At 34.7% G+C, this 27068-nt stretch overlaps 1 protein-coding gene across 1 annotated transcript in view; it reads right to left on the bottom strand.

Annotated features, from left to right (window-relative positions):
- Nucleotides 1-11247: 11247 nt before the first annotated feature.
- Nucleotides 11248-27068, bottom strand: part of LOC111502029 (uncharacterized) — a 74797-nt gene continuing 58976 nt past the window's right edge. The window contains exon 3 of the mRNA XM_074180574.1: nucleotides 11248-11624. Coding sequence (XP_074036675.1) covers nucleotides 11326-11624 — 299 coding nt within the window. The 3' untranslated portion in view covers nucleotides 11248-11325. The remainder of the gene's footprint in view (nucleotides 11625-27068) is intronic.

The following is a 27068-nucleotide window of genomic DNA, read 5'->3' as shown; positions in this document are numbered from 1 at the left end:
CTTTTCGACAAGTAACCTTTGATTCCGTGTTCCTCCACGACGCGACGATTGAGATAAGATGAGAATGTTGATGATAATGCCAAGGGTAGATTTGAACAACATTTTTTTTTCTTCTTTATTAGGTAAATACTCCTGATGAAGTGGATAAATTCTGGGTGTTGCGTTGTAGTTTCCATAGCGAAACCTCTTTTCTCTGCAAATAATTTTATTATCATTAGAATCATTTCTTATAATGGAGAATTGCAACTACGATTAATGTTATACGTGACTTAGGGGAAAGGTTTAAGAGATACTTCATCAACTAATGAGTCAACTGGAGGCTCTAGCAAACTCATTAGTTGAAAATAGAAATAGAAAAGAATTTTTTCACGAAGGAACTTATACATGATAATGAGTTGGTATTCAATGAAACAGCCTGAACATATGTTCAGTCTCCTTAGTTTTGACAGTTTTCCACTAGAAGATGTCAATCTTATGGCTTTCCCATTTAAACTCCCTTATTTAAGGGATGGTGATAAAAGAGGTGGACAGTAATTCCAGCGACTTTATATTTTACATACAATTCAGTATGGTATGCAACGGTATTCATTATAATTTGTTTGCTGAACATTGGCCATTATCATGTTTCCCGAACATAAATCTGTCAAACGATAATGTCGATACGAGTACAATCTGACTCCTACATTGAAATGCATGCATGGTAACAATTGAAATAAAAGTTAATGTCCATGGAATTATAAATATTTTTAGAAGAAAAGCTAATGGTTGTATAAATTCTCACGTTTTCAGTAACAGGGTGTCCCAACGAGAACAGAAGAAATTCTCTTCATTCGCCGAATCTGATCGTCTAAAGGCTCGTTCATGTTTATCCGAATATTAACATTATTTTGAATTGTAAATAAATAGCACGGCACATTTTCATGCGAATGTTTTGTTATCTGCCATAAGCTATCATTCTCTTTCAATAATGAAAAATTAATTGTGAATTTTTTTGTGTTTTGTTTATGATAGATATACACACTGAATAAATACAGCTTATAGGAGAGTCTAAAAAATAACAGGAAAAATGCCACAGCAAATCTACCTTAAAGATACACCCAGTCTTTCTACAGGATGTATAGATTCTGTACCAAACTCAGCTGCACCATCGAAAACAATTTGTCAAATTGACAGCAAGTTGTGGTCTAAACTTAATTTTTTTTATTATCTGGAGCAAAAACAGTGGCCAGAACCAAGCGTTGCTGTCTCTAAGAAGAACACACCCTATAAAAGTTATCGTTATCATACTTACTTCCTACTCCAAGAAAGTGCCGTCACATGGTCGTTTCAGAGTATTGACTACTTGTATATTATAACTTCCGTCGTCCAGTTGTTTTTCCATCAATGAATCGCTGAGAGAGGCTGTTGTGTGTGGATGGCTGACTTCTGTTCCTCCCTAACTGCAAGATATGAAGTCATCTTGTAGAGAGAATTATGTTGTATTTCATTAATAACCATATGACAAAATTTTGTATCAAACAAATGAGATTGTTTTCGAAAAAACGCATTTTTATATTATTGGTAATATTTGTATCTTACCCCCCATGCCTCCTCCCGGGTTGAGTGCCCTGAGTTGAAATCTTCTCCACACGGTTAATGTGTGCAGAACATCCCATCTCGTCCATCCACCCCCGCTCCTCCGGAGCTGTCCTCAACTTACTGATGGGCACTTCAGCAAGATTGACATCTGACCTTCTTTTGTCGAAATTCAGCCTCTAGGTGCTTTTACTTTCTGATCTATTGTATTGTTTTATCTTGACTTTCCTAACTGGATTTTTGCATGGGGTTCCCAAAAACTAACCGGAGACTATTGTTTTAAAAGAGATCGCGGTCGAATGCTTCTCGTTGAACCTGAATAGAAAGTGTTAGTTATCTGTTAGAAAATTATACTTACCGGAGCCGCCTGACAGCGACTCTCGGGGGTGGTCTTCGGTTCTGCTTCGTGTTTGTTCCTCTGTGTTTGTTCGTCTCTCGGAATCTGGGGTCATCCCTGCTCGCTTAGCGCTTAATTGTCGTGCGCTCGAAATCTGTCGAACGTGTCCTCTGCGTGTTTTCTCATGTATGCGTCTACGTAGTGTATGTTCATGTCTAAGAACCGTGTTAGGAATCACACGTTAAAAGGTAAGACCTCGTTAATCCTTAGCTCGCACAAGTTTCGACTTCTGAGGGTTTTCGTTCGTAGGGGTGCGACAGCTGGTTAACGGAAAAACAGATTTAAACAAATTCAAACAGATCCCGGAATATGTACCAATTCGGTACATATTTGGAGCGTTTACGGCGGCCTTTATGCACCGGTTCATAAACGACTGGATCTGTCTTATGTAAGTCGCTGCACCCTGGACCCAGGCAGTGCAGGATATATGATTATCGGTAATATTACGGTCTTTATCATCAGCAGCTTCACTTTCAATCCCATTTTGCTTCTTCGACCTATTATTGGTTATAGATTTTGTTGGGCTGATCTCGTCATTCCTGTTTTCTGCCGTATGTGAGACCTGTACATTAATCTTTTGTCTAGGTTGACTCCCAGGTATCTAGCTTCGTTGGTCCACGGAATCTTTTGTCCGTTGAAGATGACGTTTCCTTCCGGGTGTACCATCCTCCGGGTGAACAGTATTGCCTGACTCTTGTCCTTGTCCTAACCGTGTTAGGAATCACACGTTAAAAGGTAAGACCTCGTTAGTCCTTAGCTCGCACAAGTTTCTAAACTTTAGAGAGTTATCGTTCGAATGAGGGCGACAGCTGTTTAAGAAAAAAAAGATTTCAATACAGACATAACAGATACTGATCTTCCACAGGTTGGCCCATTTCTCCAGTCTATCTGCCTGTTGCTGCAAGTATCTGGTGACGCGCGCCTGGCTTGTTGATCTCGCCAGCAGAGCTGTGTCATCCGCGTAGCGTGCCAACTTGTTAAAGTTGTTCTCCGGGTTGGGTACGTCTGCTGTGTATACCGAGAAGAGGTTTGGCGAAATGATTACACCTTGTGCTACCCCTGCTTCCAGTAATCGCATCGTTGTGAGTTCTTGTCCTACTCTGCAGCGGCATCGTCTGTCAGCTAGAAAAGACTCGAATAATTTTTCCATTGGCTTCGTGTAGCCTAAGTTGCTCCTTTTGGCCAGAAGTCCGTCATGCCAAACTCTGTCGAACTCCTTGGAGACGTCTAAAAAATCGCTATGGTGTTGTATCCTTTGCCGAAGTTGAAGCATTCCGTGTCAAAGTCTACCACCCTCAGGACTTCCAACTCTGTAGAGAGTTCTGATCTGAAACCGAACTGTTGGTGTGGTAGGATTCCTAGTTCGTTGATTTGGTCCTCTAATATTTTCAGGATGACACGTTCTGCCACTTTGCTTAAGGAAGGGGTTGAGCTGATTGGCCTGTGGTTATCTGGAAACATGTGGTTCTTCTTTGGCTTCGAAATATGGATAACCGTCGCCTCCTTAAACGGGTACGGAAAGTGCTGCAATCTGAGTATAGCATTTATGATGTTTGTTATAGCTGCTATACCCTTTCGTGGTAAGACTTTCAGAACCCGGTTTGTTATTTGTATCTGATTAAAAACTGAATATATATACTTGCTACCAGTTATAGCAGGTACTTTGGGTCCTAGGAGTCCTGCAATACATTCATTGGGTTTATGGGTTTTGATGAGATTATCAACGGATAATTTCGGTTTTGCTTGTATTGTTGATTTTTTCAAAAGTATTCTGAATGAAAAAATCCTTATAATTTTTATTATAATTGAGATGAAGACATCCCGATTTCAATAACAAAACTTTCATTAAATTTCGATAATTTTGAATCGCAAACTTATTCTAATCCTATGCAATATAACATCAAACTTAATAAAGCCTCACCTAAATTAATTTCTACAGGAACAGAGGATTAGCCAAGTTTATTGACTTCTGAAATATTTGGTGTAGAAACTTTTCAAACAAAAACTAAGGTGGTAATACCTTAATATAACTATTTTAATATGTATCTCTATTTTTCAAACTCGGAAAATAGTGACACTAAAAACTCGGCCGCGAAAGCCTTAACCATTTTATTTCAATATGATTATAGTTATTACAAATATAAGAATTGGATGTACTAATAATTGGAGATAATTGAGATATTTAGTTGAGTATGAAAGAATGAAGTTTTGTTTATTATTATAGGTGTGGCCAATAGTTTTTGTAAAATTTTGTTATTGATATTCACGAATTAGATAAATAAAACGCTTGTTTTTGGATTCTATTCTATTTTAATGCCCCTATAACAAACCATTTATTTATGAAGATAAAGAATCATAATGACCATTTCATTCATTTTCAGAAGATCCAATTTTGCTCATATGATTTAAGGCTCAATCCAAGGAAATCTGAAACTTCACTTAAATATTTGAGGAAATTATTTGAATGGCTCTGTTAACAAAAAATGTCTGTGAATTGTAATGAAATATGTGTCGTACTATCAGCAGGGGAAGTAGTTGCATGAAAAAGTCTATATTGATTTTCAAATCTGTCCATTGTCTGGATCTTAGAAATGTACAGTTCTCAATAAGAATATCAATGAGAGAATAAATATTTACGATATTCCAATGGACAGTTGGTTCGTTTGAGTCAAAGTGAATCCGCAGATTTCATAACTCAACACCCAAAGGCTAAACACATACGCACCTGAACACTCACTCAACGTGAACCTCATATCCTGGGTAATAAGTGATATTGATAATGATGACTCAGAGTAGCATGCTTGAAGATTCACATGGTTCCGCCTGTGCTGTGGTGGATTAGTTTCCAAAGCTCATGAGACAACCTCGAAGTACGAAGTACTGTTTTGATTTACTGATTAGTAGAGCATGATGAGTTATAATCATAATTCTATGATTCAAGCAAACCTTTTTTTGATCCTTTGAAGTGCAGGACGCCGCCGCTTCCCAATTCCTGATGGCCCGTCAGTTTTTTTTGCAAGTCAAACATATTAAACTGCTTCGATTGAGGACATATCTATTGTGTAGGAAATCATATTGAATATAGGACAAAGAAAATAACTTTTGTCTGATTTCTACTAGGATTTTGATTTGTTATCACTGGTTTCGGTTTACTTGAAAATTATTTAACAAAGCAAAACCGGTCGTAACAGATGACAATCTTGGTAGAAATCAGATTTCTACCAAGATTTTTTCAAGTGAACCGAAACAAGTAGAAATTAGATTTCTACTGAGATTTTCAATTGTTCCACCAATTTCGGTTTGTTAAATCATTTTCAAGTAAACAGAAACAAATAGAAATGAAATTTCTATAAAGACTTCTATTTGTTACGGCCGGTTTTGGTTTACTTGAAAACGGTTTAATAAACCGAAACCGGTGGTAACATATGAAAATCTTGGTAGAAATCAGATTTCTACTAAAATTTTTTCGAGTTAACCGAAACAAGTAGAAATCAGATTTCTACTGAGATTTTCAATTGTTCCACCGATTTCGGTTTGCTAAACCATTTTCAAGTAAACTGAAACAAGTAGGAAATTAGATTTGTATAAAGAATTTAATTTGTTACGGCCTGTTTTGGTTTACTTGAAAATGGTTTAATAAACCGAAACCGGTGGTAACAAATGAAAATCTTGGTAGAAATCAGATTTCTACAAAATTTTTCTCAAGTGAACCGAAACAAGTAGAACTTAGATTTCTACAGAGATTTTCAATTGTTCCACCGATTTCGGTTTGTTAAATCATTTTCAAGTAAACCAAAACAAGTACAAATAAAATTTATATAAAGACTTTTATTTGTTACGGCCGGTTTTGGTTTAATTGAAAATGGTTTAACAAACCGAAACCGGTGGTAACAAATGTAAATCTTGGTAGAAATCAGATTTCTACTGAAATTGTTTCAAGTGAACCGAAACAAGTAGAAATTAGATTTCTACTGAGATTTTCAATTGAAATAAGAGAAATAAGATTTCTATAAAGACTTTTATTTGTTACGGCCGGTTTTGGTTTACTTGAAAATGGTTTAACAAACCGAAACCGATGGTAACAAATGAAAATCTTGGTAGAAATCAGATTTCTAGTAAAATTTTTTCGTGAACCGAAACAAGTAGAAATGAGATTTCTACTAAGATTTTCGTTTGTTACGACCGGTTTCGTTTTGTTAAACTATTTTCAATTGAACCGAAACCGGTCGTAATAAATAAAAATTTCGGTAGAAATCAGACGAAAGTAACTTTTTTTATCCTATATTCAATATGTAGAAATATGTAGAATATGAAATAAAGAGTACTTAGAACAAACCAAACCAAATTTCACTAGTTCGGACTTCCATTGTCTATTATATAAAATGATTTGAAATCCCTGAAACAAGTAAAAAAGAATAATTAAAAAAGAATAGTTGAAAATAACAATTATATTAAGCAACAATAAACCTGAAATGAAATGATAGTAAAATAACCTACAAGTAAAAATATAATAATTGAATAAATAAAAATTAAAGGAATGCAAAAAGAAAATAATAAAAAAAAATAAAAAAGTGTAGAGATTCCAAGTCACGTTAGTTCACGACGTTTCGATTGTTGGTATCTACAATCGTCTTCGGGTGATGACTGGACTGATTCCTCCGAGAGATGACTATTTTATAGGTCGTTGAAATACTTTCACTTTCTCTACTTTCCATTTTCCGCTTCACTGATTCCGTGAGAGATGACCGATTTGGCGGGAGTTGGTCATTTCTCGTTTGATGATGGGTTTCCATATGTTTCGTATATCTACGCTGGCCTGGCTGAATACGTTGTTGGACAACATGTATGCGGCCTCCTTAAATTTTCTCCTGAACCAATGTTCCTCTCTGTGCAAGATCTCAGCTTGGGACCACTCGATGTTGTGTTGATGGGTCCAAACATGGTCTGCTATTCCTGATTTGCTGGTTTCTCCTCGCTGTGTGTGCTTCTTGTGCTCGGCAATGCGAATATTCAATGGCCTCTTAGTTTCACCAATATAGGATTTTCCGCACTCACAGGGTATCCGGTAAATGCAATTCTTGGAATCGCAGTCCGCGTTTGGGGGCCTGGTTTTCGTGAGGCTGCTACGGATAGTGTTACCGGATCTAAAACAGGTTCTAATTTTGTACTTGGAACCAATTCTTCTTATCCTCTCCGATAATCCTCTGATGTAGGGAAGTGCAAGCACTGGTTGTGACGGCTTCTCTTCCTTGCGAGGCTCCTGCTGTCTTTTGGCCAAAGTCTTTTCTACCATCGCTTTGGAGTATCCATTCCGCTGAAGATCACTTTTGATGATGTCTAGTTCCTTCTCGAGACCTTCCTTTGTATTACAAAGCCCAAAAGCACGGTCTAATACAGTCTTGATGATTCCTCTTTTTGTCGATTGATGGTGGTTGGATTCGTAGTTCAGATACTGTCCCGTATGAGTGGGTTTTCGGTATACAGATGTTTCCCACTTAGTGTCGGTCCTCTTCACCAAAACGTCTAAGAATGGCAATTCATTGTGGATTTCCTTCTCCATTGTGAAAGTGATGGAAGGTCTCACGCTGTTGGTGTGTTTCAGAAAGGCGTCTAGTTCAGTATTCCCATGGTTCCATATTATGAAGGTGTCGTCAACATATCTCAACCAGACTCGAGGTTTCTTGTGGGCTTCTTCAATGGCCAGAGTTTCAAACCACTCCATATATATGTTGGCTATGACTGGTGAAAGTGGCGATCCCATTGGCAGTCCCTCATCTTGTGTAAAGAATTCGTTCTTCAGTTGGAAATAACAGTTTCGTACACAGCATCCTAGTAATTCCATAATTACTTCTATAGGTAGATTCGTTCTCTCTTTCAGGTTCCCGTCTTCGGATAGCTTTCTCTGTATGATTTGGAGTGCTTCTTCGACCGGAACGTTGGTGTACAGGCTTTCCACGTCGAAACTAATTAGTTGATCTTCCTGTGGAAAGCCTGTACACCAACGTTCCGGTCGAAGAAGCACTCCAAATCATACAGAGAAAGCTATCCGAAGACGGGAACCTGAAAGAGAGAACGAATCTACCTATAGAAGTAATTATGGAATTACTAGGATGCTGTGTACGAAACTGTTATTTCCAACTGAAGGACGAATTCTTTACACAAGATGAGGGACTGCCAATGGGATCGCCACTTTCACCAGTCATAGCCAACATATATATGGAGTGGTTTGAAACTCTGGCCATTGAAGAAGCCCACAAGAAACCTCGAGTCTGGTTGAGATATGTTGACGACACCTTCATAATATGGAACCATGGGAATACTGAACTAGACGCCTTTCTGAAACACACCAACAGCGTGAGACCTTCCATCACTTTCACAATGGAGAAGGAAATCCACAATGAATTGCCATTCTTAGACGTTTTGGTGAAGAGGACCGACACTAAGTGGGAAACATCTGTATACCGAAAACCCACTCATACGGGACAGTATCTGAACTACGAATCCAACCACCATCAATCGACAAAAAGAGGAATCATCAAGACTGTATTAGACCGTGCTTTTGGGCTTTGTAATACAAAGGAAGGTCTCGAGAAGGAACTAGACATCATCAAAAGTGATCTTCAGCGGAATGGATACTCCAAAGCGATGGTAGAAAAGACTTTGGCCAAAAGACAGCAGGAGCCTCGCAAGGAAGAGAAGCCGTCACAACCAGTGCTTGCACTTCCCTACATCAGAGGATTATCGGAGAGGATAAGAAGAATTGGTTCCAAGTACAAAATTAGAACCTGTTTTAGATCCGGTAACACTATCCGTAGCAGCCTCACGAAAACCAGGCCCCCAAACGCGGACTGCGATTCCAAGAATTGCATTTACCGGATACCCTGTGAGTGCGGAAAATCCTATATTGGTGAAACTAAGAGGCCATTGAATATTCGCATTGCCGAGCACAAGAAGCACACACAGCGAGGAGAAACCAGCAAATCAGGAATAGCAGACCATGTTTGGACCCATCAACACAACATCGAGTGGTCCCAAGCTGAGATCTTGCACAGAGAGGAACATTGGTTCAGGAGAAAATTTAAGGAGGCCGCATACATGTTGTCCAACAACGTATTCAGCCAGGCCAGCGTAGATATACGAAACATATGGAAACCCATCATCAAACGAGAAATGACCAACTCCCGCCAAATCGGTCATCTCTCACGGAATCAGTGAAGCGGAAAATGGAAAGTAGAGAAAGTGAAAGTATTTCAACGACCTATAAAATAGTCATCTCTCGGAGGAATCAGTCCAGTCATCACCCGAAGACGATTGTAGATACCAACAATCGAAACGTCGTGAACTAACGTGACTTGGAATCTCTACACTTTTTTATTTTTTTATTATTTTCTTTTTGCATTCCTTTAATTTTTATTTATTCAATTATTATATTTTTACTTGTAGGTTATTTCACTATCATTTCATTTCAGGTTTATTGTTGCTTAATATAATTGTTATTTTCAACTATTCTTTTTTAATTATTCTTTTTTACTTGTTTCAGGGATTTCAAATCATTTTATATAATAGACAATGGAAGTCCGAACTAGTGAAATTCATCACGAAACATTGTCAATCACCTTCAAACAAAACCAAACCAAAACTGGTCGTAACAGATAAAAATCTTTCCATGAAAGAATCTGTAGAAAATTAAAAGTTTAGATGAAAAATAACAATTATATTAAGCAAAATAAAACTGAAATTAGAATGAAATAAAACACAAACAACAACCAAAAAATCAAAAAATTGAACTATTAACATGAGATGATTGTGGTGAAATGCACCACGAAACATTGTCAACCACCTTTAAGCAAATTAAAATATCAGTAGAAATCAGAAAAAAGTTTTTTTATCCTTTGTCCAACATATTCTACTTTAATAGGAAGTGGAGACAGTAATAGAATTCCTATAAATAGTATCATTAAAGCGTGTATGGTGAAAAAACATTTTTTTCTAGATACTTCCAAGGTTGACAATGTTGCTTCACATATGCATCACAATATTTCTAAAGAAATCACAAAATGAGAAATGACATTTCATTTTAATCTAATTATAATTAAATTGTCATCAAATTTCGACTTTTCAAACTCGTTTCATACATTTTCTGGAATTATACCTAGAAGTACAGTGTCTCTCTATTATTTTGATGGCATTGCAAGCACGAGAATGTTAAATATGAAGACGATTTCTCAGTCAAGATATGGCTTTTCGAAATTTTGTGAAAAATGAAGATTTCAGTCAGATTCTCCATTTTTTACTCCTTGTTTACATATAAACATTCAAACCAGTTAAGAAGCCCCGTTGATTTTTTTTATCAATAATTTGAACAACAAAACCTAGATGATATGAAATGAAATTTTCTATTATATTGAAGAAATTTTCTGGAAGTTTTCATAATATATAATATTTTAATTCATTTACATATTTAGTAGTACATATTTTTATCTGGAATTTTAAATGAGAAGGTGCCATCTAACAATATTTACTCATTTCTTCTTCGCAACATCTATCTTTATTCTGTATTAAAGAGAATCTCACGAAAAAAGTATTTAATTCAGTTTTTTGAATCTTTCCTCTCAGATTGTATATATATATATATATATATATATATATATATATATATATATATATATATATATATATATATATCTTTAATTACAGTTATTTCATAGAATCAAAATAAATCGTTCTATAATATTATGAAAAATTAGAATCAAAACATCATAAGTTTTTATACCACTTGTATTTGTAACTAACGTTACTGCAGTTTCGTCCTACAAGGAAATTTTCAAACGAACATTTGTAACGTTACAAATACAACTAGAATAAAAACATAGTAAGTTTCAATTCTCATTTTTCATGATAATCTTCTACCACGTAGTAACGGCTATATCCATCAATTTATTCCTATATCATTATGAGAAATAACTCGATAGTAATTGATTATTACTCCTTTCCTGTATCTATTTTAAGGTTATCTTCTTGAAACATTTGGTATTTCATGTCTACATATTTTTGTCATATACTGATCTGCAATGAAATAATTGAACAATAAAATTCATTGACTAGAATCTTAGAAGGTTTTGTCAGTAAAATTTTCAGTTCCAGTATTTCACTTATTTGAAAAAATACTGAAAATTCACACGGAAACTTTCCCAATTGTGTATGTTAATTTTTATATTGGAATAAGTCACTAAAATTCATCAGTATCACATAATTAATTACTTTCACTCATCATTCATAACAGTCTCAAGAATATAACAAGTCTATTCACTGGTAACGAAATTACTCGAAAAACCATCTCTGAAGGATTAATTTCATCGACCCCAAAATCCACCTTCATCTCCATCATGGCCCCAAATATCTCCATCGTAGTGGTGATCATGTTGAGAGTGTTCATAGTAAATCTTCTTGGAAGGCTCAGGTCGATTCTTCAGATCCAGTATCAGTTTGATCTTGCTAAGTGCTAGGATGGACAGAAGAACCAAGAAAATCTTTGTCTGTATAGCTGCCATGTACAATTTCAGACCCAAATCTATTTTGGCCTTGATGATCTTTGCCAAGGCGTACAATTTCATCATATTCATCACTCTGTTTTTTAACTTGACGGTTTTACCTAGAATTGTTTAAAACAGATCAATTAGATAGAATAAACCATATGTTGGGGTGCCAAAGTGGTGCCTAGAATTCAAACTACTAGTGTAAACTAAAATACTTACTACTTATTGTGCAATTTTGTGTCGGATCTGTTTTATCTACGGAAGCGCAGAAGGGCACATATTTTTTATTTTTTGTTTCTTGGAAGTCACGACTTTAAAACTAGAAATTTCACCTTTGATTTAGAAATTTTCACCTTCCTCTGGAAATTTTGACTTCAAACTTGAAATCACAACGTTAATCCCAAAATTTCGACTCTCCACCCAAGATTACGACTTTAACCTTCAAATTTGAAGATTGAAGTCGGAATTTCGAGAGTCAGAGTCGTAATTTCCAAGAAAAAAATAATTTAAATATGTGGCCATACTGCGCCTCCTTGGTTAGCAGAGTTACTTTTTTATTCAGCTGTTTATTAATAGTTAGCTAGACTACTGTGCAGATACTTCAAGATCTGTGGTTTAGTAAAACTGAAAATACAGTGATCCTAGTCAATAATACAGGGCGTTTCAACGAAAACTTGACCCCCCTGTAAGTCAGAAACGGACGTGTAATCAAAAATTTCATAAACTCGACAATTTTTATTTCTAGGGGGATTGATTCTGATATGGAAATCATACCCGAAACTACACCCCAACTATGGTCAGCAACTACCTCCCCTATTTTTTTCAAAGGCATGACGGGTCGAGTGATACATCATTTGAAAGATATTTTGTCCCTTTATTACTTCTGTAAGTCTTTTTGAAATTGGTTCATTCGTTATTGAGAAATTAAATGTTGAACGTTTTATTTAAGAAAAAACAGTAAATTTGCTGTCGCTAGCTTTATTGAGGAAATCAACAAAAGTAAAATCAATGGCAACACAATCAACGGATAGTGTTCAAAGTGACCTCCATTTAGTTCCATATAATAATACAGTCCACTTTCGAAAGCGTTCCTTATATTATTGAAGATGTCCGGAGTCAGAAATCGGCATTACGTTGAACTGAAGACATGTCGCAGGTCTTCAGTTCAACGTATTTGATGGCTCACGTTGTGGTCTGGATGATTCGTATTATAAATTCTTGCAGCAGCTTTAGCACATTTATTATTTCGATAATAGGTTGCAACAATTTCTATTCTTTCTTCAGTAGAATAAACCATGTTGGAACACAGTGAACAAGGATGACTGAATAATAATTCGTGAAGAAGTGACAGTGGCCAACTACCTACTTTTTGTTCTGCGACAACTAGATTGAAAAAAACTACCAGTGCAGAAAAAACTAACAGTGTCGTTCATTTCAAAACGTTTGCTGCTAATCATCTAAAAGAACAATTCGTTCAGGCCAGTCTTACAGTCTCAACTCCCTATACAGTAGGTTAATGGACTGACACCTATCAGAAAACAACTACTCCCCTGGCTAATCCCACGAAGGGACAGGTCTCAGTGCAGAATTCTTCACTGAAGTTATTCTTCACTGAAGTTATTTCTGCATATACTGCCGGATTTCTGCCGCATTTCGAATATGTAGTTGGTTACCTCGTTCACAGGCAGATGAGGCGACGACAAACCTGTTGTTTGTTCTATGCTTCAGCTTAGTTCGAAGAATGATACTCTGAAGGAATTTGATTTTCAATTATCGGAAATCATCGACTTTATGTTGATGATATACACTACCTTGCACTGACGATCGACCAAACAGCCCGAAACCGGTCTGCAAGTGTGTTCCAATAATTGAAAATCTATTACGGCAGTTGTATCGCCGATAGCATATGCAGGAATAACTTCTGTGAAGAATCCTGCACTGACACCTGTCGAATATAATCCAACGCCCTTCGTGGTATTAGCCAGGGGAGTAGTTGTTTTTTGATAGGTGTCAGTCCATTAACCTACAGTGTAGGGAGTTGAGACTGGACTGAACGGATTGTTCTTTTAGATGATTTGAATAATATAACGATTTAAAATGGCCAACTTGCATAACTGTGTGGGGGAAGCAAATAATAACACAAATGAATATTATGGAAAACTCCATGTTTGACAAATGAACTTTGTATTTCTTAAAATGACAAGTATTTTCATATATTGAAATCCATTAGTGTGAAAATTGTGTGTATAAAAAAATCAATAAAGATGATAATTTTCATTAAAAGTCGAATGTGTTTCAAAGATTTATTTTCAACAGAGATATACCATAACTTCAAACAAAAAACAATAAATAAAAACTTATTGGGATAAATATATTCGTAAAATAGAATGTTCAAATAGAAAATAGTTCAATGTTGATCACAGCGTCATTAACTATATTTAATAAATACGTTATTTAGCAATGCGATGGTTCACAAAATGCAAACTTTTACACAAATTCAGTGTAAGAATAACAAATAAGTAGGTACAGAAGGATATGTTTCATAATATAGTGGAAAAACCCAGTATTCAGCAAATATATTTTGATATGAAAATATTCCGATGGAAAAATTGATTTCCATCGAAATCCATCCCTTTGGCGAATTTATATTCAACGAAGACGACACCATAATATTAACATAAATCATGAGATGAAGTATTTAAATAATGGGCTCATTCAGGCTAATTTAGATTTTTATTGAAAATTATATATTATGAAAGTAAATCATCTCCCAAGTATCCCACAAAATTTTGCGGTTTTTATGTCATCATCATCGCGTCGCCAGCACTCCCTTGTCGCCGAGACTCGATTGATGTGACGTCAAGCTTGACCACATTCAACTATTAATTTAAGGGGGAAGATAAAGAGTGAAAACTGCAAATTAATTTGTCAACAATAGATTGAAAAGTGGACAAATTAATTTGCAGGTAGTGGTTCCACTAGTTAATTACCGATAAATTAATTAGGATAATCATCATTTAACAAACAAAGTCCACATCGGACCAAAAAACTTTAGGTATATAAACAGCTAACCCTTGTCTTTATATTCAGTATCAATTTGCTTCTCCTGAAGATGCTAACCGTCTTAGCGAAACGCAAAAATATCAGTTTGATGTTAGGGTAATTGATCTCTAGAAAAAGTTTTCAACTTTCACACCAAAGGTTCCAATCTCATTGTTTATACCGATTTTTGAAAAAATCTTAGTGTTTTTGGGTACTATCATCAATATGGCTTTCTGGAGACCTTTTAAAACAAATGATAACATTACGTGTGAGGAATCTGTGTCAATCGACAGGGATCCGAAATTTGAAAATAAGGACTCACATGTTCAAGTTCAGCGACTAATTTTAAATATTCATGCTTGAAGAAGGAGAACTGTCACACTTCACAGAATGCTATTGTGAATAGAATATGCGAGTTAACGAAACTATCTCGTTGGACAGTTCTTCGAGTCGTTAAAATAGGGTATGTCATTGAACATGCAATGAAATGAAAACAAAGGAATAAAAAATTCGCAAACATTGATGGTGCTACAAAAGATGTGATTCGGCGAACATGTTATGGTATATACCAAAAAAATGAAGTAACAACCTTGGAAATGATTTGGTATAAATTACTCGACTGTCCCGATTACAATTACAAATCTTTAGAAACTCTGCGAGGTGTCTTATTTTCTTGTGGTTTCAAATATGAAATGGTCATAATGGAATCGACACGCAATGTTCAACTCCGACAAGAATATTTAAGGTGAATGAAAAGCTACCGAGAATCCAGCAGACATATAATCTACCTCGACCAAACTTGGTTTGACACCCATGATGTTGTCAAATATGGCTGGGTAGACGAAACCAAGTATTGTGCTTTGAACACACCTTCTTCAAGGAAAAAACGTGTTATAATTTTGCATGCCGGGAATGAAAGTGGTTTCGAACCTAACGCTTTGCTTCTGTCGGCCAAAAATATAAAAGATTCGTCTGCTGATTACCACGAATAGAAGATATGACTGTGGCTTTATTCGAAACCTGGTTCAGTGAGCAGCTTCTCCCAAATATTCCTCCAAACTCGGTTATTGTTATGGATAACGCTTCGTATCATTCTCGGTTATTGACTACAATACCAAACAATAACACAAAAAAGCAGATTCTGTTAATTTCATGCGAAATCATGACATGGAAATACCCGAAAAGATTCCAACGAAAAAGATATTACTGGCGACCATAAAACAATGTAATTTTAAAAAGAGTATATTATTGATTCGATGTGTGAAACACGTGGTCATATTCTCTTACGTTTGCCTCCATACTATTATGTGTTCAATCCAATTGAAATGGTTTGGGCCACAATGAAAGAAAGCTTGCGGAAATGTAATCAGTCACCGACTTTGAATGCTGTAGTGCTTGACAATATAAGGCGAGTGGTGAATGAAGTAGGTGATACTAATGTGTGGAAGAACTGTGTGGCCCACGTTATAAAAGAAGAAAACAAATATTATGTGCAAAGTTTCATTAATCCGATGTTATCCAACCCGATGATTCCACCTCATCCGAATATAGCGAAGAAGAATTTTGTTTTTTCTAGCAATTTTGTTGGCCTCTATTATTTTGTAAATATATGTTTGACGAGAATTCTGTATGATTATTTGTGTTTTCATTGTATTTTAGAGTTTTCGACTCGGAAATCTACTACCTTAAATTTCGAGGTTTTGCATAATTACCCATGGTGGAAAAATTCAGTTGAGATAACTTTTTCATGGGGTGATCAATTGCTATGATTGTAAGAACTACCACTGAAAAATAATATGGCGACGCCTATGTCGAGGCGGGAATTCTTTCTCTGTGCTGTTCCAATTGGTATTGAAAATACTGTAACTGTTACTATAGATAAAAAATTAGTAAATAGCAATGTGAATAAAGGAGTTCATCAAATAATTTTTTTTTGTGAGAATGATTTACCCCAAATTGATACTAATTAAGTTATACATAATAATGAGTAGGGTGAAAAAAACTTTATCTATTACTTGAACATATCTATACACTCAAATATTTCGCTTCACTTTTATATCTTATTGTTGCAAATAATTTAATTGAAATATTCCATAACCATGAAATAGTCCACCTGTGGTAAATTCCTTGTGTCTACCTTAGTGAAACTAACCTGGACGTAATACAAGCACTCAATAATTGAGTAGTTTTTAAGCCGTGAATCTTGATAATGATAAATTATATCAAATTATACAAAAATTGCACAAAGTTAATTTGACTCTTTGCCTATTTTCTTTTGAAATATAAAAGGCGAGTTGCACTGCTTCACTATATTTTACCCTAATACCAAGGTGGTCCCAGAAGTACCCGGCCTGACCAATAGATGGCAGTAGTTGTTTGAAAAATATCACTGCATCATAGTACACAATCTATTAAGCATATGTTTCAAGTTTGAAGACGCTGCGTTGTTTAGTATTTGATTGGCAGCCATCAATAGCGAACGTTTTCTGTGAATTCGTGAAAAAATAGGAAATTGGTCAACGTTACGTGGTACAATACTTTTATTTGATAGGCCTCAGCCCAACCAATATAAAAGCTGAACTGAATGAATTGGTGAGCCTGCTTTTTTATTCACAACAGTAAAATATTGAGTAGCACAGTTTAAACAAGGTCGTACGAGCTGTTGAGACAAGCATCGCAGTGGTCGACCAAATGAGGTGATGACTCCAGGAACGGTAAAGAAAATACACAAAGCGGTACTGAATGATCGTCGACAGAAAGTGCGCGAGCTAACAGACTCAGTAGGCATTTCAAAAAGTGCGGTACATCGTATATTATCTAAAAATTTTTACATGAGCAAGATGGGTGCCGCGTTTGCTCACAATTAAGCAAAAAAATTGTCGTAAAATTGTTTTTATTGAGTGTTTAGCGAAGTTCTACAACAATAAAGCAGAATTCTTGCTTCATTTCATAGCCATGGATGAAATTTGGGTCCATCACTTTACACCCGGGACAAAAGAGCAAAACAGTGGACTCAATGGGGAGAACCGGCTCCAAAGAAGGCGAAGACTGTTTCATCTGCAGGCAAGTTCATGGTCATCGGTTTTTTGGGATGCACGTGGAATAATTTTCATTGACTATCTAAAAAAAAGTAAAACTATCAATGGCGAGTATAATGCAAACTTATTGCCTTGTTTGAGTGAAGAAATCAAGCAGAAACGGCCGCATTTGGCTAAAAAAAAATGTTGTTTCATCAAGAAAATGCACCAGCTCACAAATCCAGTATCGCAATGACCAAAATTAAAGAATTATAGTTTCAATCGCTAACTCATGCACCCTATTCGACATATTCAGCCCCCACGGATTATTTTTTGTTCCTAAACTTGAAAACATCGGAGAGTGATTTCGGTAGTTATTGGCTATTTTGAGGAGCAAGACAGTTCTCATTTTAAAAACGGTATCGAACTCATCGAACGTCTCTGGGAATAGTATGTAGAGTTGCAACGAGATTATGTTGAAAAATAAATGAATTTTTTTCCAAAATTGTGTTTTCTGTAATGGTCCGGGTACTACTGGAACCACCCTCTAGTCAGTGATTTACTTTTTCCTCAAAATTATTGTAACTTATGAACCATACTAATTCTGCAATATTTTCATCTTCATTCATGGCCACATCACGTGGCGAAAAATATCAAATGGAATTTACTCAGTTCAACGTTATTCAATACATAAAACATATAGGAGCTAATTCCAAAATACTTATGATATTTCTGATAATAATAATGAAATAGCATTCATTGCCCAACATATAAAAGACCAAAAAAATATTTGGAAACTCATTCTCTTCTGTGATAAAACTTCTTTCATCTTCTATGAAGCAAATGTTGATTGAGATAAGCCAATCCCTGGGCCCCATCCCTCGCGATATCATCTTTTCTTCTCCAGTCCTCGCGTACCCAGTCATCTTGAAGGAAATCTTGATGATCCAGATGATCGTCATGTGTGCCGTATTTGAAGTGTATAACCTCAGAATCCTTTGCATGGCGCTTAGTCTCCAACCACAGTTTTATATAGCTCAGTACTAGGTATCCGAAGGTAATGAGCATGTATTTGAAGTGAATAATGGCGTACAAGGTCTTCAGAAGCAAAAACACCTTCACTACTATAATGATCCCTACAATCACGATCTTCACTAGTTTAACCACTTTCCTAACAATACCGTTGCTTTTCTTCTGGCGAGGTTTTCTTGCAGCTGAAACGGTCGAACGGTTCTGATTATTTGGTCATCAGTTTAGAATCGAGTTAATCGAGTTGTTCCTTGTACCTCAAAAATTTTCTGAAGTTCCGGCAAGTAAATATTTTCACTTCAACTATTTGAATTATTGTGAAATAATGATCCATTTTCCAATTAATATTTTCAAAATATTTATAAATAATTCAAGCGAAATATATATTCATATAATTGTTAATAGAAACCTAAACTAAACGTCAATTCAAATAAAAAAGTAATAGTACTTTTCTTTATAGTTTTTTTAATAAAATAGTGTTCTGTAGGAAACAACTTCAATGATACTGATTTTTCAACGAGATTTAGATATAATTTCATTTTAAACTGAACTTCACTACAAATCCAGTATTTTGACAATTTTTTTCATTCCTTTAGTAGTAGAATGCAATAAGCAGTGAGCATTCAAAAATCTGAGTATAATAAAGGAGCTGAGCAATTATTCGGAATTGTATTTTTAAGGTACCTGGCCTAACTCTTCGAGACTATAATGGGAGTTTATATATCTCCTATTACTTCAAAATTGAGAAATTTCAACAGAGTGGGTACTGAAAAGCTCATTTTCATCAATCAAAATGACAGTGAATTGATTTGTTTCAGTACACAGTCTGCAGAATTTTTTTCTGACACAGATTTGTTAATTCCAAAATTTATCAATATATTATCACTAAATTGTTCATACCTGTTACACTGGCACAAAATGGAAATAATTAACACAGAATCATCATGCACATTTCAATAAAACCTAGAAATTAACGGACAAACAAAAAATTAATCACATAAATCGCATGACATGTGTGTACTAATTCAATTGTTAGGAAAATTCAAGACATTTTTTATTGTATCAATTTTCTCTTCGCAAATCCAGTTATATTGAAATTTATTCGTTAGCATTGAAATGATTCTTTATGGATTATTTGATGTAATTTTCTACGGCTTCGAAAGATATTGACCAAAAATAGTTAACCTTCATAGGTAGTTTTATATGAATTGAAGGGGTTATATTTTTAGGAGTGATTCATTTTTAGAAAAGAAAGTTTTTCGCTTTCTACTACTTCATCTCGATACAAAAAAATGAGGGAATCTTCCAAAGAAAGGAAGGAAGTAATCAATTTGAAAATAAGTAACTCTATACATGGATGTGTAGATCATGCAAACTTTCAGACACAAACTGTAAGAAAGTCCTCCTGAAACAGCTACTTTCATACAAACATTGAATTACACGAAAGAAAAAATTCTTTCGAAACAAATACTTCTATATGAACACTGAATTATTCAGAAGATACTTTTCTCTACTTCTTTAGATGATTCCCTCATTTTTTTGTATCGAGATGGAGTAGTAAAAAGCCAAAAACTTTCTTTTCCAAAAAAATAGTTTTATATGGAATTCAAAAACGCAGAACCCTTCGTTAATTTGTTAATTAGACATTTCAGCTGCTCTGCCTTGCAAGTGGTTTAATTGGGTCAGAAACTGCCATTGGCATCGATTTGGGATACACCAAATACCTTCCAGAAGAGATTCAGACTACTGGCAAATCTACCATTGCTAGCCCATTCCGAAACACCAACATATACACCTAACCACAGAACACTATTTTCTGACTTGTCGGAAGGATGTTTGCTAGCTCCGTTAGAAAGATAATGAAACAGCAGAGTACATATCTGCATCAGTCCCGCCTCAGACTGAATCAAGTTTTAGTGCTTGGTAGAATTTTACTCATGCCATCTGACTATTGAAAAATCACACAGCCAATAGGTCTTCGTTGAGAAGCTGGATTTATTTGGTAGAGTTTGACTAGGTATGAGCCACAATAAAACCACCCGGGTTACAGTGGAGGGTCGAATATACCCTTTCAGTTTGGACCTGCCTACTCGTACAGAGTGCGCCAAATTGGACACTTCTAAAGGGAAACTACCGTTTTTAAACTAGATAGATGAAAATTGATGGTTGTGTCTGGGGGTCAAATTTTATGACAAACTCAATGGTGAACACGGCATATCGATATCTATCATCCTTCCTGAGTTACAACATGTTTTTCGAAAATGTGCATTTTCGCAAATTCTTTTCCTGTCAAAAATTTCTTGTTCCTCTGAAAACATTTCTGAAGCACTTTTTTACGTAGAATTCACTGGTGTGAAAATCTTAATTTTTCAAAGGAGATAGCAATTGTTATCTATGGAAAACTATTTTTTTAATGAGACACCCAGTATATTGCTGCATATTTCATTATAGCTTAAAATTACCTTTCCAAAAATATAGCACACTTGATGTGTTGCTAGAGTCATCTGTGAAATACAGAGCTTTTAGGTTTTTTGGGTTATTTTTAGGTTTTTTGAAAAATGGGATATGATGATAGTCTGTTTAATACAAACAGGGAAAAAGGCAGAAGCAGCAAGCAATTTGTATCAGGTGAGGTATTCTGAGAAAAGACAACATTTTAGAGACATTTTCCCAAGATTGCGACACAACATAATTGAAAGTGCTCAATTTGAAAAGAAAAGTACAAATTCATATGAATCAAATAGGGATAAGGAGTTGTAAAAAATAGTCTTTTAAGGAGCCCAAAACGTCAACGCGAAATTTGAAAATATCAACAGGCCTACCAAGAGCTAAGGTACGAGTTCCTTATGAAACCATAGTCGAAACAAGATCCAATCATTACTGTAGACATAATAGAGGATGATGAGTGGAAAAAAAGTCCGGGAGATTCGAAAAGGTCACTTTTTTTTTCGAAATTAGAAAACCCAACCTAACTCAACCTAACGTAACCTACCTAACCTAACGAAACCTAACCTTACCTAACCAGTAAGTGAGGAAGTTCTTTTCTTTCGTTTGCATCTGAAGTGTCCACAATATTTTCTATTATTGAAAAAATTCATAAAAACGTGATGGTTTCTGCATATATATGAACCATGTAGTAGGTTGCCCAAGTAACCTAACCTAACCTAACGAAACCTAACCTAACCTAACCAGTAAGTGAGGAAGTTCTTTTCTTTCGTGGGTATTTGAACTGTCCACAATATTTTCTATTAATGGAAAAATTCATAAAAATGCGATGGTTCCTGCATGTATATGAACCATGTAGGTTGCCCAAGGAATGGCATTTTCTCGTGTCATGGCAGTAAGTTCAATCTTGTGCCAATTTACCCGCTCAGCAAGAACTGATACACGAGAAACGTCTCTTGTCACTTCCGCTGGCTTCCATTCTGGATCATTATCACTTTCAGAGGATGACATGGTAATAATTGAAGCAATTTATGTTCACAAGCACTTCTTTCACAAAGAATAACAATAAAACAAGAGGAAACGGAAATTAAATAACCGTATGAGCCCCTTTTGAGTTTCGCACATGACACATGACAATAGAGGGCGCCACAAGTCACTTTATGAGTTTTCATGTTGATCGGACCATGGTCTCGTAAGGAACTTTACCCAGAACTAACGTTAGGAAGATTTTGAAAAACACAAATTCAAGCCATACAGGACCTAAAGAGTTCATCAACTCAGACCAGGAGATTTTAAAACGCCTCATAGCTTTCTGCCAGTGGTTTCTGGAAAGTTGTAACCAAGTGCGTGATTTTTTGTTAAATTGTATTTCGAGATGCGAAGTTTAGGTGAGCAGTGCCGGCATTTTCAACCACTACAATTCTTATATGAATCGGAAGCGGCAGTGATGCAAAGTTTAGCTTTTCTCACTCGAACTAATTAATTCGGCATAAAACGTTCAGAAAAAGTGTCATCTGTGTGTAGGAGAAACTGGTAGACATTTCGAACACCATCTCTCTAGAAATATATTTCGTTGTTTGTTCTTTATCATTGTTATTGTTGATGTTTTATTTACTAGTAGCAAATATAGTGAAAATCGTTATCAGTTTTACTGAAACTATGCGTTTTAATTACTGCTGTGAAAAGATTTCTCAACATTTGATAGCTACTACTAAACAATTGTTTATGTTTTATCACCGCGTTGTCCAAAGCCTACTTGATTAAAGTGTGCGTTTCAAAGTCTACATGAAATACCTAAAAGCTCTGTACCTATTTCAAAGATAACTTCCACAAAATATCAAGTCTGCTATATTTTTGGAGGGGAATTTTAAGCTATATTGAGAGATGCAAGAATATATAGGGGGTCTCATTTAAAGAAAGTTTTCCATCGATAACTAGTGATATCTCATTTGGAAAAAATAGTTTTTCACACCATAGAATTCTACATCAAAAAGTGTTTCGGAAATGTTTCCAAAGAAACAAGAAATTTTTCACAGGAAAAAAGTTACAGCAATTTTTCCTTTCAAAGTGTCCAATTTGGCCAACTCTGTATATCATACCCATTGCGGGGGTGATAGGAGTAGAGAAGAAATAGGATATAGTTTTTCAAATCTGGAATTACTGCTTTTTTTCTGTTTAGTGTGTTAGGAATAGGGAAAAATGATTTTATTGTAACTAAGAAACAACGAAAATATACACACAAGAATGGATCTAGCATGCAATTCTAGTGGGCAAGCAGTGCGGATTCCTTATTTTCAGAAATAATAATTTGGTGAATAACTTCTTAATTGAACGTTACCATACAAATCTTTATTTCAAATTTGAAAATTCTTGAGTTTTATGCATGCTCTTGTCGTATTTTTTACTAGCCCTAGCCTTCGTTTGAGAACAGTTCCGCTGCCTTCCTCCTGGATCCGTGTATGCATAAATGCTATCAGTAATAATTAGACTCAATAAAATTTATGTTGAAGCACCATGTATATATAAAAATATAAACCCAAAAAATCAAACCCATTCTCATACTCACAACCAATGTACTTCATCTTTTAAAGACGCCGACTTGGTTGGCGAAACGCGTGTCGAGAAGAGTGTTTCAGTTCTGGTGTTTAGGTACAGTACTTGTTTTGTATCCATTTTATTTATTATATTAAAGACAATGGAAGTCAGATTTCACTTGGATATCTCTCCAATGAATAGCATAAGAAAATATTTACAAGAAATAATGTAAGAAATAAACATTAAATACCAACTGACACAAAACTTTGAATAACCACTTAGGTTGGATTGTCATAAAAATAAAATCATTGCTCTGGTGGAATAAGAAGTTTCTCAGTGAACAAATAAATGATTTTTAGCAGGATACTCTGTGTTATTTCATGATAATGCAGCATATTTAAAAAAATGTAATAAAAAGTTTTCTTTGCCATTTGGAATATATTGAAAAAAAGTGTTTTCATCAATTCATCATTATAAAATGAACAAAATATAAACAGTGACTGACATTGATTTCTTTTTTGTTATGACACTAACTAACCATCGATTTTTTCAAACACTTTCTTTTGTTAATTGGTATATTCATACCAGAAGTTGCAATTTATAAAATTTGTTTTCATTTCTTGTGAATATAAACCAGAAAATCAATTTTGAAATTATTGTCATTCCATTCCATTGTTTCCTTTTCATATGATCAAGGTAGAGGAAGAAAGATGGTGTTTTAGTTCTAACACATTTTATTTTTACTCATTTGATTGGGTGTCGGAAAAAAATCAATAATTTAATTTTACTAAGTGTATCTCTTTTGTATCTGAACATACAAATATAATTAAATCGTTTATAATATCAATTCAACTAACCAACAATTAACGAAACCATTTCATTACAAACGAATAATTTATCAAATGAACCAATTGTAAAAAAAAGGTGAATTGATACAATAGAAAATGTAATCATTGACAAACACAATTTTGAAACACTACAATTATGTCTACTGGAGAACATGCAGCGATGGAAGAACAGAAATTTTACTAGATAGATAATCTAAAAGAGCTATTGGGTTAATTTTATCTTTTTCCAACTGAAATATACAACTGGGAGAATATTTCAAAATTAATATGCATGTGTGTGTATAATTGAAATAAATTAAACACAGGAGACTTTGAAATGATGTATTTATTGTATTAGGCACAAAAAATCATATAAAAACAATATCGCCTATGACTAGTTATAATATAAAATGAGCAATCAAATTTGAGAAATTGAGTCAACCATATATCATAATCATCCATACCTTCCAATATACCATACATATTCAGAAGAAAATATAATATAATCCACTTGAAGTTATACTATGCTAGAAAAATTATTATTCGATGCGACGAAGACTTCCAAAAATGTATTATTTCAAAACCACTTTTTCATACTTCGAAATTATACTACTGAAAGCCACCCTGGTTTTATTGATTCTTTTACTTTGTACCTTTCTAATGAAAGCATCGTGGTGGACCTTTTTTAGTTTACACATCGTTCCATTCAGAATGAAAACAATAGAAGTTCGAATGAATGCTGGTAACGAAATACTAAAAAATTGTTTGCATTTTATGTCTACAAATATTTTCTGTTGGTCAGATCAATATTGAATCATTGTTAGCCTGCAAAAACGATCAAATGTTTTTTTCAGCACTACATATAGAAATTATATTATTATTTAACTAGTCAGGAACATGAAGTTACCCACGCTTACAACATCTATAATATAGAATTAAACTGGTGATTTTGGATAATATCAATTTTTGAAAAAACTTCAAGGCACGATATATCAAAGTCCATTTCTTTTTGTCCATATTCTCTTAAATAAATATTAAAATTTAAAGTGGTATCAACGAAAGTTCACCATTGAAACCTAAAGCAACGTCCACACTATGCCGCCTTTTGCCAAGTGGTAAGACCAGTTGGCAAAGTCGAATCGATGAAGACGTGAACCAAAAAGCCAGCCTTGTGCCAATGAAAATCGCTCAAGTGTTCTCGGTAGCTTCAAAGGAAACCAATAAGAACGGAGAGAAAGTAAATTAGTAGATACAAGTCAGTGAACGTTGTTAGACTGAACTAAATGAATGTCAAAGATATGCAGACGTTGGCAAGTCGCTGGCGTCACCAAATCGACATTGCCAACGGCAAATCGCGACATAATGTGGATGCGTCTTAAGATGAAAATCTCACCATTTAATACATTAGGAAATAATCTTATTGAGTTCAGGAACTTATATAGTTTCTATAGGAATATTATTTGGTTCATTTCAATGAAAGATTGTTCATGACAATGGCAAAAATTATTTTTATGCTATAGTTATATACCTGTTTACAATTCAGTCGAAAAACATACACAGTTCAAAACTGTACATAATAGTATTTTACGTTATGAGTCCTGTAGGTTACTTATTACAGTACGGGTTGTTTTACGGAAGAGGCAATGTAGGAGCTAAGTCCAACATATTAACGAGTACTGTAACCGAACGGATATTATCGTATGATATTTTATTTCATTCTGTCTTTATGAAATTTCATGAATAAATTAAATTACAAATTTTATTGGTTAGTTTGAAATAAGACTATCAATTTTAATCAAGCAAAATATATTGTAATCAAGAACTTATTCTATAGTTTGCTGATATTTTTCATTTACTGGTGTTTGTGAAGACATATTTTACGAGTAAAAAAAACCTAAAAATTTATTAAGCTCCGATAGAATAAAAATTATACGAAAATGATAATTAGAAGTCTATTCCATATTTTTTCAATGTTTCATTCAGTATAGTTGGTAGAATAATTTTTTTTTCAAGGAGGGTTAGTTTGGTAACATAATCAAATTTTCTTAAAAAACAATGGTTTTCCTGTCAACGTTTCGAACTTGATTAAATTATTCTTCAGGAATCTGTAAAAATGAATTTTTATAAACATACTACACACAAAACTTATAACTGTTATCATTTTAAAGTTATGAGAAGTCATTAATTCTTTAATAATAAATAAAATCTCTTCGTGTTAAAAATATAACTATTTTTAAAAACATCAGATATATTAGCAACTGAAATAATAAAATTTTTCGAAACAACAACACTACATAAATACATGAAACAAACGAATGGCTTTATCCATGATACTGATAAGATGGTATCTGTCTTTATCAATGACAAAAAATTGAGAATAAAAAAAAGGGAATTATTCAGGTATTTTACTGCTTACCTTGAAATGAACCGTTTTAAGACCATCCACATACCTTCCAGTGTTAACACTTTCGTGTTCGACGATATGTAAAATTTCACTCAGAAGTCTCTTGGATAAATATGATTGAACATTTAGAATAGTCAACAATGCGTCCATATTCTCTTTCATGTCCAACATGGGCTGTGGCGTTTTTGACCAACAAAGCATTTGGGACAGATTTCACAGATCAATTTGTTCACTGTTGGATTGTCTTGCGGTGTTTTAGTT

The sequence above is a fragment of the Leptinotarsa decemlineata genome, unplaced genomic scaffold (assembly GCF_025532065.1).
Source record: "Leptinotarsa decemlineata unplaced genomic scaffold, Ldec_3_MD MMD2_tig00026299_RagTag_RagTag, whole genome shotgun sequence".
NCBI classification, from domain to species: domain Eukaryota; kingdom Metazoa; phylum Arthropoda; class Insecta; order Coleoptera; family Chrysomelidae; genus Leptinotarsa; species Leptinotarsa decemlineata.
Note: the sequence above shows the minus strand (reverse complement) of the source record. Positions and strands in the feature narration are given on the sequence as shown.